Source organism: Vipera ursinii (genome assembly GCF_947247035.1).
Source record: "Vipera ursinii genome assembly, chromosome: 3".
In the NCBI taxonomy this organism is placed as follows: domain Eukaryota; kingdom Metazoa; phylum Chordata; class Lepidosauria; order Squamata; family Viperidae; genus Vipera; species Vipera ursinii.
This window is the reverse complement of record NC_139516.1, coordinates 29,875,136-29,891,423: the sequence shown is the minus strand read 5'-3', so window position 1 is coordinate 29,891,423 and position 16,288 is coordinate 29,875,136. Positions and strand designations below refer to the sequence as shown.

At 39.9% G+C, this 16,288-nt stretch overlaps 1 protein-coding gene across 1 annotated transcript; it reads right to left on the bottom strand.

Moving 5' to 3' along the window:
- Positions 1-2,228: 2,228 nt before the first annotated feature.
- RAB5IF (RAB5 interacting factor) lies at positions 2,229-9,352 on the bottom strand. Its single transcript, XM_083360164.1, has 4 exons — positions 9,101-9,352; positions 6,101-6,204; positions 4,226-4,355; positions 2,229-2,766 (listed from the first exon to the last, which is right to left on the bottom strand). The coding sequence occupies exons 1-4, from the start codon at positions 9,239-9,241 to the stop codon at positions 2,725-2,727; spliced, it is 417 nt and encodes a 138-aa protein (XP_083216290.1). The 5' UTR covers positions 9,242-9,352; the 3' UTR covers positions 2,229-2,724.
- Between the last annotated feature and the right edge of the window lie 6,936 nt (positions 9,353-16,288).

Sequence of the window (16,288 nt, the reverse complement as noted above, 5' to 3'; positions counted from 1 at the left end):
AAAAATTATTTTTTACTGGTGGCCAAATGTCTAGAGCTTGGGATGTCAATCATGGTATTTGCTGTGGAGAAGATGCTTTCACTGTAATTAAGAGAAATCTAGGCAGGCAGAAAGATCTCTGTGGGAACTATAGGTTCCTTTGTGGAGGGCAAGTTCAGCATAGGTAAGCAGCATCAGACCTCTGTTGGCTCCAAGCTGCTCTGCTGTTGACCCTTAAGAGCCCACAAAAGAGATATAGCCTATTCTGCAATGAATACCTCTTTCCTTCCATTTGTTCTACAAAATCCATATAACCATACTATGTGGCTGAGATGTGGAAGAGCAGTAACTGTTGGCATTGTGACAGGATTTGGGGAATGGGGTGTTGGGAAGGGAGGGAAGGGGAGGGGGTGGGGGAGATGGGGTATATGTTCTAAAAATGTATTTTAAAACTTTTCAATTTTTTTAAAAAAAACTATATAGCAGAAGTGAAGATGATCGTCACTCAGATGGAATTGCTGGGGAGGACATAACAGAGGATTTTGGATGCTGTTCAGGAGCCATATTAAGGAAAGTTTGAGATTATGTGAAGGAGATACTTGGGACTCTTCGTTCTTTAGATTAGCTCCATGCAATTATTTACGGAGATATATTGTATACTGCAAGGGGCTATTAGCTCCATACAAGTAGCCCTTGACTTATGACCAGAATTGAACCCGGAGTTACAATTGTAAATCACTGCAGGTATAAGGTGAGAATTCAACATGATAGAAGTTAGTGCAGGAACTATAACTTTAATCGCATAGCACGTCTGCTAATGTTTGCTGAGGAAGATGGAGATATTTTCAGAAATGCAATCTTCTCTAGTTCTAACTCTTCCCCAAAACAGTTTTATGAGATTCCAAGAGAATCTCTTATGTAACTTAGATCTTAAAATCAGCAAAAACATTTTTCCATGAATGAAGGCAAGTTTTTCCTCCTAAGATACTACTTACAAAGTAAAAGGTAGACCAAGATGATCCTCCGATACTAAAACTCATATTTATGGCCAGATCTCTTAACAAAAGGCTACCATGCCATCTTTTTTTAAAAGCAAGTATCCATCTATTTTAAGGGCCAAAGCAATCACAAAAAGTTTAATACTACCTGAAATCTTAAAAATGGCAATACCAATAAAAAAGCATTATACCAGCTTCTTAAAAGTGATCTTTATTAGTGTCCTCCATGTATAAAATGATTTACTTATTTGGTAGATGACTCAAGCTTTGAAAAATAAAACCCTACTGGTTGAGAAATGCAGCTTAAAGTTAGCAAACACCAAAATGTCTAAGTATCTCCTCAAATTGAAGGAGAAAACACTTAAGTTGGCAATGAAGAAGTGCAAGAGAAACCTCTGCTAAGGGTCTCCAATCTTTAGTAGTTTTGCCTTTCATTTCCTGTGGCTAAATTCTTCCCTGATGTTAAAACTGAACAGAACTTAAAAAGACAGATAGACCTGACAATGTTGAAAGAGGATACATGGAAAGCTACTTGTGAAAAAAAAGTATGCAAAGTTAAGAGTTTAAAAGACGAGTACAAAGAACTGGAAATTTATCCACAGCATATAAGGACTCAAAAGAAGATTCTCAGTGTAAGGCAATCTTAATGAACAACTCCATTTTCTGTCTACTTAAATTAACGTAAGACAGGAAATAGCCTCTTCTTGAAATTATTAAATATTTACATAGACAAGGAGTTTAAATCTTAAAATGATTGAGACAGTACAACTAAAGCTCATAAATAGCCTAATTAGTGTACAATTAGTAGAATTTTTCATTCTGATACTTTTAATAATCATAAAAGATCAACACTGAATTTCAGTCTACTGCTATCTGGAAATTAGTTCTATGTACAAGACATTAGCTGCCTTAATTATTCTGTACTCTGTATTATGTTTCAGCTTCAAAAACCTATAACAATCCCAAAGTAATTGAATTCTGAAGCATCTGCTATTTTGTGCATTTAGATCACTGGACTCTGAGGTAGGTTCTGGAAACTGAATTGGTTAATTAACCAATATATTAAGATGTTTCTAAATCACTGCAACTGTTTTGGGAAGTTCCCTAATGAAGCTAGGAAAGCCTCACACTTCTCAGTAAATAGTTAAAATCTCAAAATATTAGGAAACTATCTGAAGATTGTTTATTACATTGTTAAGCGACCAAAATTTTAAAACCCTGGATGAACCATTTAAAGACATTAGTACTTAATACAATCAGATCAGAGCTTTAATTTCCTCAAAAGAAGCTGAGAACCATCAAAATCTATGTTCTACAATACATTCAGCAGAATCCTCCTGCCATATACTTCATGATGGCTACCATTTTAGTATGTCTTACAAATGGAAGACAAGTCACAATCTGAATAGATATCAAAGAGAACAAGATAATCGACGCAAGTTAATTAACAGAATCACCCTTTTAGGATATAAAGATTTGTCATCGCCATACTGGTTAACGTCACCAAGAAGGCTGAAAGCTTGAAAAGTCTTGTGCTGTCTGCAAAGCATTGTAATGGCTTTTTTAAGTTCTGGAAAAGCAACAGCTTTTTAAAATAAGACTGATCAAACTTTTCTTCTTAGAATCCATAAGACATGTTGCATCTCCTTGGACCATGGATATAAAACCCGGCTTATTCTACCTCTCCATAGGCCAAAGGGGTTCTTAAAGTGTTCTTCAGTAAAGACAATTAATTTGGCTGAGTTTGTCAATCATAATGGATGGCAGTGTAGAAGATTATCCAAACAACCTGAAATGAAGCACAGATAAGAACAAATCAGAAAAGGATTTAAACTTTACCAAATTATAAGTATGAATGTATTTTGCTTTGTTCCTTCTGAATAAGATTGCATTAACATTACTACAAAAAGGGATCATAAAGAAACTTTAGGACTAGTATCAGAAAACCTCATTGCTTTTTAGTGCTAGTGGGAGAGAGAAGTATAAAAATTGTTTTAAGGTCAAAATATTCTGATTGTTACATCTCTTTCCTGGCCTAGCAGAAATGATATTATGTTCTTTTAAACTTTCTTGAATATTACGACTTCAAATGGACCATTCTGACCTATTAGCTATTGGAATGATTCATCTTTGTTAAGATTAGAACAGTCATCAGAGTGGTCAAAAGCTGGCAAATATTATATATTGAAAAAGGGGTCAGATAAAAAAGCTTTCACTGCGTTCACGCATGCACAGACACATATACCTTTCAGTATAAATTAGCAGGGATAATGAAAAATTTTACCATTAAGTATTTTGGATTAATTCATCAACAACACAACAGTCATCAGCCACACAAATACCCCCTTTTTAAATATTCCTTATCCTTTGCGGCTTGATGGCCTGACCTGCGGGGGGGAGGGGAAGCTCCACTCATGCAAGAGAGAAGCCTTTGGGGCACGGTTTCATGCTCCTTTAGGCTTCTCCATGCCAAAAGCATGCAAAGGGACAGAAGGCTTGAAGCAGCACGAGATCGCTCCCCCAAAGCCTTTCGTCCATTTGCACAAGTTTTTGGCGCAGAGAAGCTTTTGGGGGTGAGGTCTCATGCTCCGTCAGACTCACCGAGGTTACCCGATGCTCCAAAAGCAGATTGGGTGTCCTGCGCAGGCAGCCTCAGTGAGTCAGCAAAATTGAGCAGGATGCTCTTGTGCCACTCAGCCTCTGCTCTCAGCGCTCTGATTCTGGAGTATTGTGAGCAGGAAGCTTGGCAGCCTGGCTTGGCAGGAGAGGGCAGGCCGGCACGCATGCATGTGGAGCTCCACTCATGCAAGCAAGAAGCCTTTGGGGCACCGCTAGCGTGAGTGAGGCTGAGCGCACCAGTGCCCGGCTGCTTGTGCAAGTGGGGCTGTGCGCGCTGGCCCGCCACTCATGCAGTCCGGTTGCAAATAGGCCACAGGTTAGAGACCCCTGCCCTAGAACATGAAGAGCAAACTGAGGATAATTTTGGACCGAAGGGAAGAAATAATGCAATTTTGCAATGGGGAGTTTGCTCATGTAATGTTGGATTCTAAAAACTATATATTTGCTTTTTAAAATTCTTAGTACAGGAAAGAATATCCATTATTTTACCCATATGTAATTTACATTTCTAAATTTCATCTCAATTTCTTTTTTTTTACAAGATTTTAAGGTTTCTTGGGATCATAATCTACCTTCTGTTTTATATTGTGCTTAATGTCAGGAATCTACAAACAAATAACATAAATTACCAAAAACAAAGCAAAAGATGTCATGAAGCCTTCCTTTGTTAGTTCCCATGTTCCACCATACTCCTCTTCATCTATTTGCTGAAAACTGCTAAAATAGAGGTATAGGACTCCAGCATTTATGAGACAGAATCTGGAGGAGAGAAAAAAAAAGAGACACTGGGCAACTTCAATTAACTAACAATGTAAAGATATCAAGGAGCGTTCTTGTTTCAGTTTCACTGAAATTTAACAGCAGCCCCTACACATAGTCCTTGACTTGTAACCAGCCATTTAACAACTGTACAAGGTTACAATGGATTTTTAAGAACTTCATCAGTAGCCTTTTTTTAAAGTTATAACTGCAACCCCTCCCCCACAGCTACATGAATGCATTTCAGGTATTTGGCAACTGGCTTGCAATTATGACAGGTTGCAACATTCTGCAATCACCTGACAGAATTTGCAACTTTTCTTGTGCTACTAGTCTATATTGCCAGTACAGATTAAGACACTGGTAGGCCTTGATTTATGACTATTCATAGAGCAATCATTCAGAGTTATGATGGACTTCCCCAGGGGTACTTATCACCCAATTCTGAAGTGCCAACAACTGCCCCCGCCAGCAGTCATGTAAACACATTTCAGGCATTCAGCAACTGGTCACACAGCTGTTTGCAATGTCCCTGGGACACATAATCACATTTATGTTTTTTGGGGGGAAAACCCTGGCATCTACTTCTGGTTTATCAGCAAAACCAGCCCATAGCGACAATTGGTGTACTTAATATCCATGGTATTCGCTTCACAACCACCACAAAAAAAAAAAAAGATTGCAAAATTGGGTTGCTCATATGGATGGTCCTTTATGACTGACACAATTTACAACTGCAATAGACAGGATCCATTATGGTCATAGATCAAGGACTACCTCTATTGTTATCAATCTCTTCCAAATAAATGTGAATGTATTTAGTGGTAGATTGTGTCCTTCACAAGCCTGCTTCAAACAAGAACCCTGAATGCACATGCATTTACCCTTTAACAATGTAACATTTTTAAAAAGGGACAATAGGTACTGAAGAGGTATCCTATTTTAAAGTTCTAAAAGCAACAGATGACCCTAAATTCAGAAAACCTAGAAATGGATTTTCTACTACATATGTGGAATCAGATTCAGATTATCTTCTTGCTGCTCTGTGTTAATTTCGAGGTGAGTTTCAACCCACAAAACCTGAACTGTGGATTCTGTCCTCTAACCCACATTGTCCTGGCTTTGTTAAAATTTGGATTGCTTACATTCAAGAAGGGTGGATGATATTCTTTCTTATCATAACCTCCAAAATAAAGACAGAAGTAGATAAGTCTATAAATAGATTTAGAAAAAAATAACTGGAAGCATTTCATTTTCCTATTACAAACTCATTTTCCTATCGTTTAAGGAAAACATAGGCAACCGTGAAAATGCCTCACAACACTTTCATTCCTAACAGTATTTAAGATATTCCTTTTATCATTTGTCACGGGTGGAAATTTATAGTTAAACTATATAATCTTTCAACATAACCATGCATTTAGTTTTCAGCAATAAATAACACAAATATTTCTAGACAAATATTTTCAGACAAATGGATGCATTTTCTTAATCAATATTTTCTTTATTTCATGCACCGCAGCATTTTTTTTATGAAAACCTTTGATACTCTGATGCATGTTCCCTCTGACTAAACTTAAGGAGCTTTCTGTATTTTTCCTACAAACTGCTCTGAGAAAACTTTCATGTTCAAATAAAATATATAATACAAAACCCATATACTTCAAATATATATATACCTCATCTTAACTTCTTTCAACTTGATCAATGATTCAATCTTTAAATTCATGCAAAAAAAAACTTACATTGCTATACCCACAAATCCCTTCAGTGGAACAATTCCCCAGATCACTCCCAAAATAACAGCAATGATCTGCCGGAACCAGTAAATGACATCTAAAAATTCATCCTGCAGAGAAAAAATATCAAATTCATATGGAATCAATATTCACATTCAACATATGTAGAGGAGTATCTCCTGTTATAACAGGAAATCTAAGCTCTGAAGATATCTCAGCTGCCTAATTCAAAATACAATTTTTTTGAGGTCTCAGACGGTCTAAAAAACTAAAAGATTTAGAAATTAGACACCAGCAATTATTTCAATCCTAGCTGGAAATCTATCTCAATTCCAGGGAAAAAAGGTATATATTTACATTCTTTGGGGCCTATTTATTATGTACCTGTCTTTCAAGGAGCTTAGATGAATTACTTTAATCTCATAACAACTCTGGGAGATGGAGGGAGTTACTGATTCAGTGAGGCATCTGTTCAGTTTCATTGTCAAGTCAGGGTTTAATTCTAAGCTAATATCAGCTCACTAATCTCTATGCTATTCTAATTTCACTTTGCAAGTGGGCTGAACAAGCAGCCTGAATTCTTCTGTTTGAAAAGAAGTATAAGATAATGTATAATTAATTCACAGAATGGATTAGAATGAAGATCTTCCACTTGCCATGAAATGGTGGAACAATGTACTTTCTACCATAAGATAGTTTGCTTGGTTCTAATGACAGATTCCAGCTTCTTTTGTTTCATAATAGTGACATAGAAATTCTGCAGAACTTATGATTTTTAGGAGCTTAAATTGAGTATATATATTTTCTTTCCATGTTTTATGACTACATGTTTGCCCTTCAAGGTAGGCCAGATTAGGAAACAAAACTCATGCAGGCCAATACTACTGTAACTTTACAATAAAGTTATGGTAACAGAATTTTGCAAATTTGAAGCATTTCCGTGCTCCATCCCTTTATCTTCCTGAGAACTAAAGAGGGTTTTGTTTTATTGGACAACATGTATGCCCTGAACTCAGATTTCTTTTATCTGACCATTGTCTTGGTAGCAGTTCTTCTTCCTGTTCCTTGCCTTTGCACTGTGTAATATTGGCCAACTGTGAATTACTCATCATGCTAAACTATAATTTAATCTAATCTTTTAGCTTCAATAGTATCCAGACTGTTCCTCAAATTCCCCCAACCCTGTTAAACATCTTAGTTGCTTAAATCAAAATTAAACACTCTAAAAAATACAGGAACTGTGTTTGCACAAGAAGCTAACTCCAAGTTAAATGAATCATAACACAGAGAATATTATTTACCAATCTAATCTATATATTATCGAATTCTATAAACATTACGAAGGTTACATATTTTGCAATCCTTTTAGTGCCTTTGAATCAGTCTTGGCCTCTGGTGACTACATGGATACGTCCACACAGTTTTCTTACCTATATAGATAAAAATGGTTCATCTGTCTTCTTTCTAGGGCTGAGAGTGTCTAGTTCAGGGATGTCAAACTGCCAGCCCACAGACCAGATGTATCATAGTGAAACCGTGCCCACCCCATTGCCAGCAATGGCAAAAAAGTCACAATATGTTGCAACATGATTTGCAAGTTTGACACCCCTGGTCTAGTTCAAAGTTAGCCACCTAACTTCATATCTAAGGCTCTGTACTGATAGTCTATACCCCAATGATTTTAACCCCAACATCAAACTGGTTCTCACAAACATCCTAAAAGCAATTAATGAAGACAATTTGATTAAAATGTACTTGAAATATTTAATTAGGGGTATGCTAATAAACAAGAGCCTCTGGCCATAAAAGCCTAGTGACAGAGCAAAACCTTCAAATTTTCTGAATTGTAAAAGTCTTGGGGCCATCCAGACCTGGGGGTGGGGATTATGTGTTCCAAAATAAGGGGAAAAGCCTGCTCTGACATTCCAGGGAGGAAGAAAGTAACCCAAAGCATTGCTTTCTAGGCTGACTGGACACTTTAGGAAGATTCTGTTTGGAGAAGATGGTCCAGGAAGTAATAAAGATGCAAACCCTGGTGGGGCTTTACAGGTCATATAGGTCAAATCCAGCATTCTGAATTATTTTGAAGTAGATTGGCAACCAAGGCAGCACCCGGAATTTCAGTGTTGCCTAGTTAAAATGCCTCTCGTGTGCCAGCTAGTAGGTTGCCACATTCTGTGCCAACTGCAGTTTCTCAATAATCTTCAAAGGCAACCTCAAGCAGGCCATATTGCAGCAATCCAGCGTCAAGATGAAAAGGGAAGAACCTCACTGTCGCCAGGGTTTCCCCACTAACCTAACTGGACATAGTTAACATGCCAGCCAAAGTTTGGCAAAATCTCTCCACCTGCTGATCGCTTGTGAATCCAGGTCAGGGGTCGGCAAGCTCGGCTCTTCTATGACTCGTGGACTTCAACTCCCAGAATTCCTGAGCCAGCACAGCTGGCTCAGGAATTCTGGGAGTTGAAGTCCACGAGTCATAGAAGAGCCGAGCTTGCCGACCCCTGATCCAGGTGATACAGCAGGCTCCTTAAGATGCTCCTTGGTCGGGAAATTGTAACCCCCCCCCACCTCAGGCCAGCAAAGGGGCTGCCACCAAGCCCAGCGGTTTCTGGGCAGGCAACATCGCCGCCTTAGTAAGTTTCAACATCCGCCTCTTCCATTCTGCCCAGTAACTCAGGGTCCAAAGCTGCAGACTCCCGAGCTGTGAATCCGCCGTGACCTTTAGGACAGCGTTTCCCAACCTTAGGAACTTGAAGATGCGTGGACTTCAACTCCCAGAATTCCCCAGCCAGCATAGCTGGCTGGGGAATTCTGGGAGTTGAAGTCCACGCATCTTCAAGTTCCTAAGGTTGGGAAACGCTGCTTTAGGATAACCGACTGGCAGAGTCTTTCCCGCCCCCATTCCCGCCAAAACCAGCCCGTCGCCCGCGAGCACAAAGCCGAAGCCCACCCTCCCGAAACGCTCGGCCGGCCTGGCGTGCTGCAACCGGCTCTAGGCCTCACCTTGTCTTCCCAGGCGGAGTCGCTCCGCAAGGCTTTGCTCCACAACGAGGCCCGCAACACTCCGCCCCCACCGTTGGCCACGAGGTGCTGCTGCGAGTGCGGGTGCGACGACGGCTCCTCCTTCCGTCGACCGCCGCTCATCGTCCCCCGCGCCACACCTCAAGCTCAACGCGCCCCGGTCACGGCAGGGAAAGGCAGCCGCTCACCCACGTGAGCGCCGGTCCCGAAGGCCTGCTAATCCCGTCGCCCCGAGCCACGTGACTCTTGTCACGTGATCCGAGCGCGCTACGGCAAGCGAAAGGGGTCTCTAAGCAGCGGCGCGAAGCGCTTGCCGGGTGGAACGGAGCCGAGGTTCCTGCGTTACGGAGCTGTCGGGATGTTCCTTCGGTCGCGTTTGGCAGCAATGTTCGGGGACGGGAGGGGACAACGTAAATTTCAAGACTGCAACGCGGTCTTCCAGTACTACACCTGCAGCTGCTAGTCGTTTCAGTTTAAGTTTATTGAATTTAGATACCGCCCTTTTTCCCGTAGGACTCAGGGCGGTTTACAAGGTATTTAAAAAACGTACAAAAGTTAAACACAATGAAAAAGAATTAAATTTGATCCCTGAAAAATATAAAACCCCTGGTCAACTCTTGTGGGTATTTTTGTAAGCTTCACGGGATGCATAAGCTCATTCATTGTGTCTTTTTAGTGCAGGCTGTACGCTCAATAAACCATATTTATATCATCTCTGAGAGGCTTATATCATCTCTGCAATGGCCAGGAGAAGCTGGGCATCTGGGTCCCCTCAGCAATCCTTGGTATGTTTATATAATTTAAAGAGCCGTCCATTTCACATATGTGGCTTTGGGAGGTGCATATAATTAAAATAATAAAACCCAAACCACCAAGATGATTAAAAAAGACTGCTGAAATATAATCAGAATTGGTTAAAATTATAAATGCTTCGGAACAGTAAACACGGGAGAATGCCTTCCAAAACTCACGAGCAGAATTGCCTTTATTCAGGGGACTGTAACTAGGTTACAGCCTTATTAATTATAAGCATTTTCTACTGTGATTTAACATTTCCATGAGAGTTTATAAAGTAAAAGTAAATGCTACTTTAATAAGTTAGGCATAAAAATCAATTAGCACAATTAAAAATCTTGTCTAAAAATCCTGTGGGAAATTACTTTCCTTGCTTTTGAGTTTTTAATATTCTGCCTTCCAAACGGAAAAATCAGCTACAGAGACTAAACAGATTTGACACTATTGAAAGAATGATTGAAAAGAATGCTACCTGAGTATAATGACTGAAGGTATAACTTGATCTTTCAAAACATCCATAATATATACATATATTTATTTCAGTCTGGATACTACTTTCTATCTAGTATAGTTTCAACACAGATTTATTATTGAAATAATATGTAGAAAAAGCAGCATGTAAAATTGTTTTTATCTAGGTTTTGGAGAAATAACCACAATAATTATTGGGAATCATAGTCATGGGTGTGGATGTCATATGTGTGAAGTGAAAGAGGCTGGATTAAAATGCAGACACTGAGGATATGCCAGCCTTCCCAAACCTGGGATACTCCTATGCTGGCTGGGAATTCCTAGATTTGTTATCGCAACCCATCTGTTTACTTACATTTACTTTGTTACCCAAAGCTTGCATTGTAGCCATTATGCCCTGCTAGGTTTCATTGGTAAAACAGTTGGGCTCGTAATCAGAGATTCAGTGAGGAAAAACCCTCAACATTTATTTACTTATTAAACTTGGTGCCACCTAACTCCCAACCATTCTGGCCAGCTCATGACAATGAAACAAAAAAAAAAACTATAGCAAAATCAATTAAAAATAAAAGATATGACAGATCAGATAAGATGAAGTGGAAGGGGTCTCACCTTCCCTTGTTACAGGCCTGGGTGAAAAGTTTTCATGGCTCTTCTGAACAATAGCAGAGGAGAGGCCATCCTGATCTTGGGAGGAACCTTGTTCCAGAGGGCAGGTGCTCAGACAGGTGTGCTTCTGGGATCCTGATAGATAACATTTAATTGAAGAAATCATTTAACCGTGCAGGAGATTAAATCAGTCAGGCAGATGCTCTGGGTGATACTCCCTTAAGTAAGCAGGCAGTATGCCATGTAGGGCTTTATAGGTAGTAACCAGCGCCTTGAATCACACCTGGAAGCAATTGGAAATCAGTGCACTTCACAAAGCAGAGACATTACACAGGCATACTGAAGCCCATTACCAATTGAGCCACTACATTCTTGAACCAGTTAAAGCTTTGGGTGTGGGGAGGTGCAGGGCTTTTTTCTCATAGAACGCTCAGAACGGCGTTCCGGAACCTTTTTTTTTTTTTCAAAAAAACCCCCAGCTCCCTTGTTGGTTTTCCTAAGCCTATTCCTAAGCCTATTGCAGGGTAGCAATCTTGGCTCTTTTTTATGACTCGTGGACTCCCAGAAATCCTGAGCCAGCCATGCTGAGGGGAAAGGGAGAGGTTTCCAAGCTGAGCCATGCTGGCTCAGGAATTCTGGGAGTTGAAGTCCTTGAGTCATAAAAGAGCCTGCACTAGAGGAGGACATTAAAATTATTTACAGGATTACTTCTTTAGGAACTAAACTCTTAGAATCTAAAACAGCTAATTCAGAAAAGCCAACAGGAAAGAACCTCACATTTTTCATCTGCTTCTGTCTTTTGGAAGGTAAAATTAGATAACAAAATAATCTATTTCTTATGTTAACATCTCTGCAATGAAATCAAAGGTAACAGGAAAAAGATGAGAAACATTTTTCTCAATGTAATATGTCTAATTTAGCTGATTCTAGAAAAAATAGTATCTTTTGTACACTCTTGAAAACTATTTTGAATCTAAACAATTCTTAAGAATGAAATATTCTTAATTTGGACTTTACTGTTTGGACTGTTGTGTGTTTTGAAAAATAGATTATTTAGAATCTAGTTATATTGCACTTCAGTCTTTAAATAATTATATAACAATATATGATGTTTTCCCTGGTGAGCTTAACATCAATAACACCATTTATTAAAAAGGCTAAAATAATTTCTGAGGGTATTATCTGTATAGTAAAATTTTGGACAAGCAGTGATCATGTTACATATGTGCATAAGCGTAGTCAGTAGCATATGCCTTTTAAAAATATCAAACATGCAAAGAAACAAAAATAAGTCCAAAATATCTATATTACATCCAGAAATGCCAACTTTGCAACCAATATTTCTCATCCATAACTATGGCACCCTAAGGATACCTGCATACATGCAAATGTTTCTCTGGGATCAGTAACACAACAGGGATTGCTTTTTCCTTCCAGTAACATATACCTAAAACCAGTTTATTGCATTTGGCAATTGTACTAAAAAAAACCTCATTCATTTAATTTGAAATCAAGTGAAAAAATGATTTAAATTATTTTATTAAAACAAATTAATGGCAATTCTTTTATAAAAAGTTGCCTCAAACAAAATGAGTTTGACATGCCTGCTCTAGATAGTTGAATGCTCCAAAATAAATTCTAGACCAGGCCTGTACATGCAGCCTACCAAGCACCCTTGGACAGAGCACAGACTTTTTTTTTAAGTAATAAAATCACCACCACTGCCCTGAAAGTCATGTTGGCTAGTGCCTCCATGCCTTACCATGACCACAAGCTCCAACACTGTAGATCAGGGGTGTCAAACTCAATTTCATTGAGGGCCGCATCAGCATTGTGGTTGCCCTCAGGGGGCCGGGTGGGTATGGCCAGGGTGGGTGTGACCTACTGGGTGGGCGTGGCTACAGTGCGTATGGTCTACTGGTTGGGCATGGCCAGCTCTACATCGTTCGCATCAAGGGTACCTATGGGGGCCTGGGCAGGAGTGGGACAGGTCTGAGGGTCTCTGGCAGAAGGAGGGTCTCTGGGCCAGGGCCAAGGCAGTGGGGGCCGTTCCCTCACTGTTTCCAGTATGGCTTCGTGGGCCACATGAAACCACTTCGCGGGCCGGATCCGGCCCCCGGGCCTTGTGTTTGACATGTCTGCTGTAGATGCTCCTCTAGTCACCAAATCATTGATTAGCCCACCAGCATTCCTTTGCAGACCACAAAGATTTTTAATTTATCAGTGTGGGCCTTTCCTTTCTACAAGTTAATAGTAATAGTAATAATAATAATAATAATAATAATAATAATAATAATAATAATAATAATAATAATAATAATAATAATAATAATAATTAGAAGAAGAAGAAGAAGAAGAAGAAGAAGAAGAAGAAGAAGAAGAAGAAGAAGAAGAAGAAGAAGTAGTAGTTGGAAGGGACCTTGGAGGTCATCTAGTCCAACCCCCTGCTCAGACAGGAAACCCTATACCATTTCAGACAAATGGCTGGCCAGTCTCTTCTTAAAAACTTCCAGTGTTGGAGCATTCACCACTTCTGGAGGCAGGTTGTTCCACTGGTTAGTTGTTCTAACTGCCAGGAAATTTCTCCTTAGTTCTAGGTTGCTTCTCTCCTTGACTAGTTTCCATCTGTTGCTTCTTGTCCTGCTTTCAGGTGCTTTGGAGAATAGCTTGACTCCCTCTTCTTTGTGGCAACCCCTGAGATATTGGAACACTACTATCATGTCACTCCTCACCCTTCTCTTCATTAAACTACACATACCCAATTCCAGCAACCATTCCCTATATGTTTTAGCCTCCAGTCCCCCAATCATCTTTGTTGCTCTTCTCTGTACTCTTTCTAGAGTCTCGACATTTTTTTTACATCGTGGTGACCAAAACTGGATGCAGTATTCCAGGTGTGGCCTTACCAAGGCATTGTAAAGTGGTATTAGTACTTCACGTGATCTTGATTCTATCCCTCTGTTAATGCAGCCTAGCACTGTGTTGGCTTTTTTGGCAGCTGCAGCACACTGCTGGCTCATATTTAAGTGATTGTCCACTAGGACTCTCACAGTTACTACTATTGAGCAAGGTACCACCTATACTATACCTGTGCATTTGATTTTTCCTGCCTAAATGTAGAACCTTACTTTTTTCACAATTGAATTTCATTTTGTTAGATAGTGCCCAGTGTTCGAGTCTGTCCAGATCCTCCTGTACCTTAAGCCTATCTTCTGGAGTATTGGCTATTCCTGCCAGCTTGGTGTTGTCTGCAAATTTGATGAGTTCCCCATTTATCCCCTCATCCAAATCGTTGATGAAGATGTTGAAGAGCTGCACAGACCTCTTCTAGATTTTCCTCTTGCCTTTCCAAGTTAACTCCTAGGTCTGTCATTGAGCAAGAATTGACTTTGTAGGGAAGCATATTATCATTTGATGTATATTTGACATATGTTGTACCTTTATTTACCAATTATATAATATTTGTATGCAATCCACATGGCGAGGTTTGGGGAAACTTACAATAGAAAAAATATATTTTTAAAATCATAAGATTAAAACATCGCCTGGCCCGCACGCCTCTGCTGCCCGCATTGCACAGCCCCGCCATATAGAGTGGGCTCTGCTGCTCCCACAGCACCAGCCGCGCCGGCTCTGGCCCCAGGGAGTGGAGCCCGCCGCCAACACCCTTCACACCTGTGACTGCAGCAGCGCCACCCCGCCACCACCACCCCCCGCCTCCTGCGCCCGCCAATATGAGAGTTCCGGCACCTTTTTTTTTTTTTAGAAAAAAAGCACTGGGGAGGTGTATCCTCAAGTACAGCCCCATTAAGACATGAAACTGCTAAATGTGTTACAATTTATGTCTGTTGCAATGTAAGAAAGTGAAAAGGTCTTGTTGCAAAAGACATCATCAACATATAGTCTTTTACTGAATGTAAGTTAAAAACAAGGTTTTCTTCTGGTTACTTTTTGAACAGCACCTTTTAATTATGCACAATTGCCACAAGGTGGCAGAAAGGTATCATGTTCCATAGCCTCTACAATGGCCTATTCTTTGGCTTTATCTGGAAGTCCCTCTCTCCTTGGACTGCAAATATAGCCTGAGAGATTTAAGGCACCAGAGAATTTACAATATTTGCATAACCCACTGGTCTCACAGTGGGGATATCCAGTTTTTCAAACTGCTCTCTTTTAAGACTAACTGTGATGAAACATTAAAACATAATGATCTCATGCCCATATCTGCAAGCATAGAAATCAAACTTTCACATTATATATATATATATATATATATATATATATATATATATATATATATATATATATATATATATATATATATATATATATATAAACCCTCCTTTCTGAGGCATGTAATGAACTTTGTATACGGTTGAAGAAAGAAATAATAAAATTGATGTGGTCCTTACATAAAAAAGAGGGGAGATTTGTCTGTCATAAGGCAATAAAATATACTTGCTAGAAAAGTGTATTCTTTCCCATCATTGACAGGTTGTGATATTTGCTGAATGGCTTTCTTTGTACAATTTATTTATAGTGCTAGCATGTCTGAATGAGCATTCCACTGAGTTCAGGTGAACTGACTCTTACATAACTCAGTTACAGTGATAATCTGTAGATTAAAAAACAAGGGTAGGGGCAGCATGGGTGCAGGAGTCTTTTCTCTTACCCTATCAACTACTTCCAGTGAAAAGTGCTCTCATTGGGGCAGCCAGCCAACCAGCAGGCCCAGGTTTTAAGTCCTTCCAGGAGGCCAAAAAAGTAGTGACAGTGGCAGAATATTCCAAAAGGTAGGGCCCCCAGCAGAAAAGGCTCTTCTCCTTGACCCCACCAACTGAAATTCTTGGATGGGGTCCATAACAAGCTGGTTGAGTAAGTGAGGAGGGCCAATCCATTTGGGGCAAGTTAGTTTCTTAAATACCCTGGACCCATGCCATAAAGGGCTTTAAAGGTAAAAAAACCCCACCACCTTGAATTGGACTTTGAAGCAAACTCACAAGCAATGAAGCTCATGCAATAGTGGTGTTATATACACCCCCCTAGAGGCCTCCAGAACTATCCATGCCGCTGCATTCTGTACTAGCTGTAGCTTCCAAATACTCTTCAAGGGTGGCCCCATGTAAAGTATATTGCAATAGTCCAACTGAGAGACGACTAGGGCAAGAGCGACTGTGCACTAGGCCTTCCTAATCCAGGAAAGGGTGCAACCGGTGCATAGCCTGAAGTTGTGCAAAAGCTCTCCTAGCCACAACTGTAGCTGGAAACAGTTGTAGTTAGTAGATTACATTACCT

Excerpts from the sequence above, each read along its gene's own strand:
- RAB5IF (XM_083360164.1), bottom strand. The coding sequence starts at position 9,241 with ATGAGCGGCGGTCGACGGAAGGAGGAGCCGTCGTCGCACCCGCACTCG. Across the intron at positions 4,356-6,100 it reads GGATTTGTGGGTATAGCAAT|ATTCTGTCTCATAAATGCTG; the intron begins GTAAGTTTTTTT and ends TCTCTCCTCCAG. Across the intron at positions 2,767-4,225 it reads CATCTTTTGCTTTGTTTTTG|GTTGTTTGGATAATCTTCTA; the intron begins GTAATTTATGTT and ends GCTTCATTTCAG.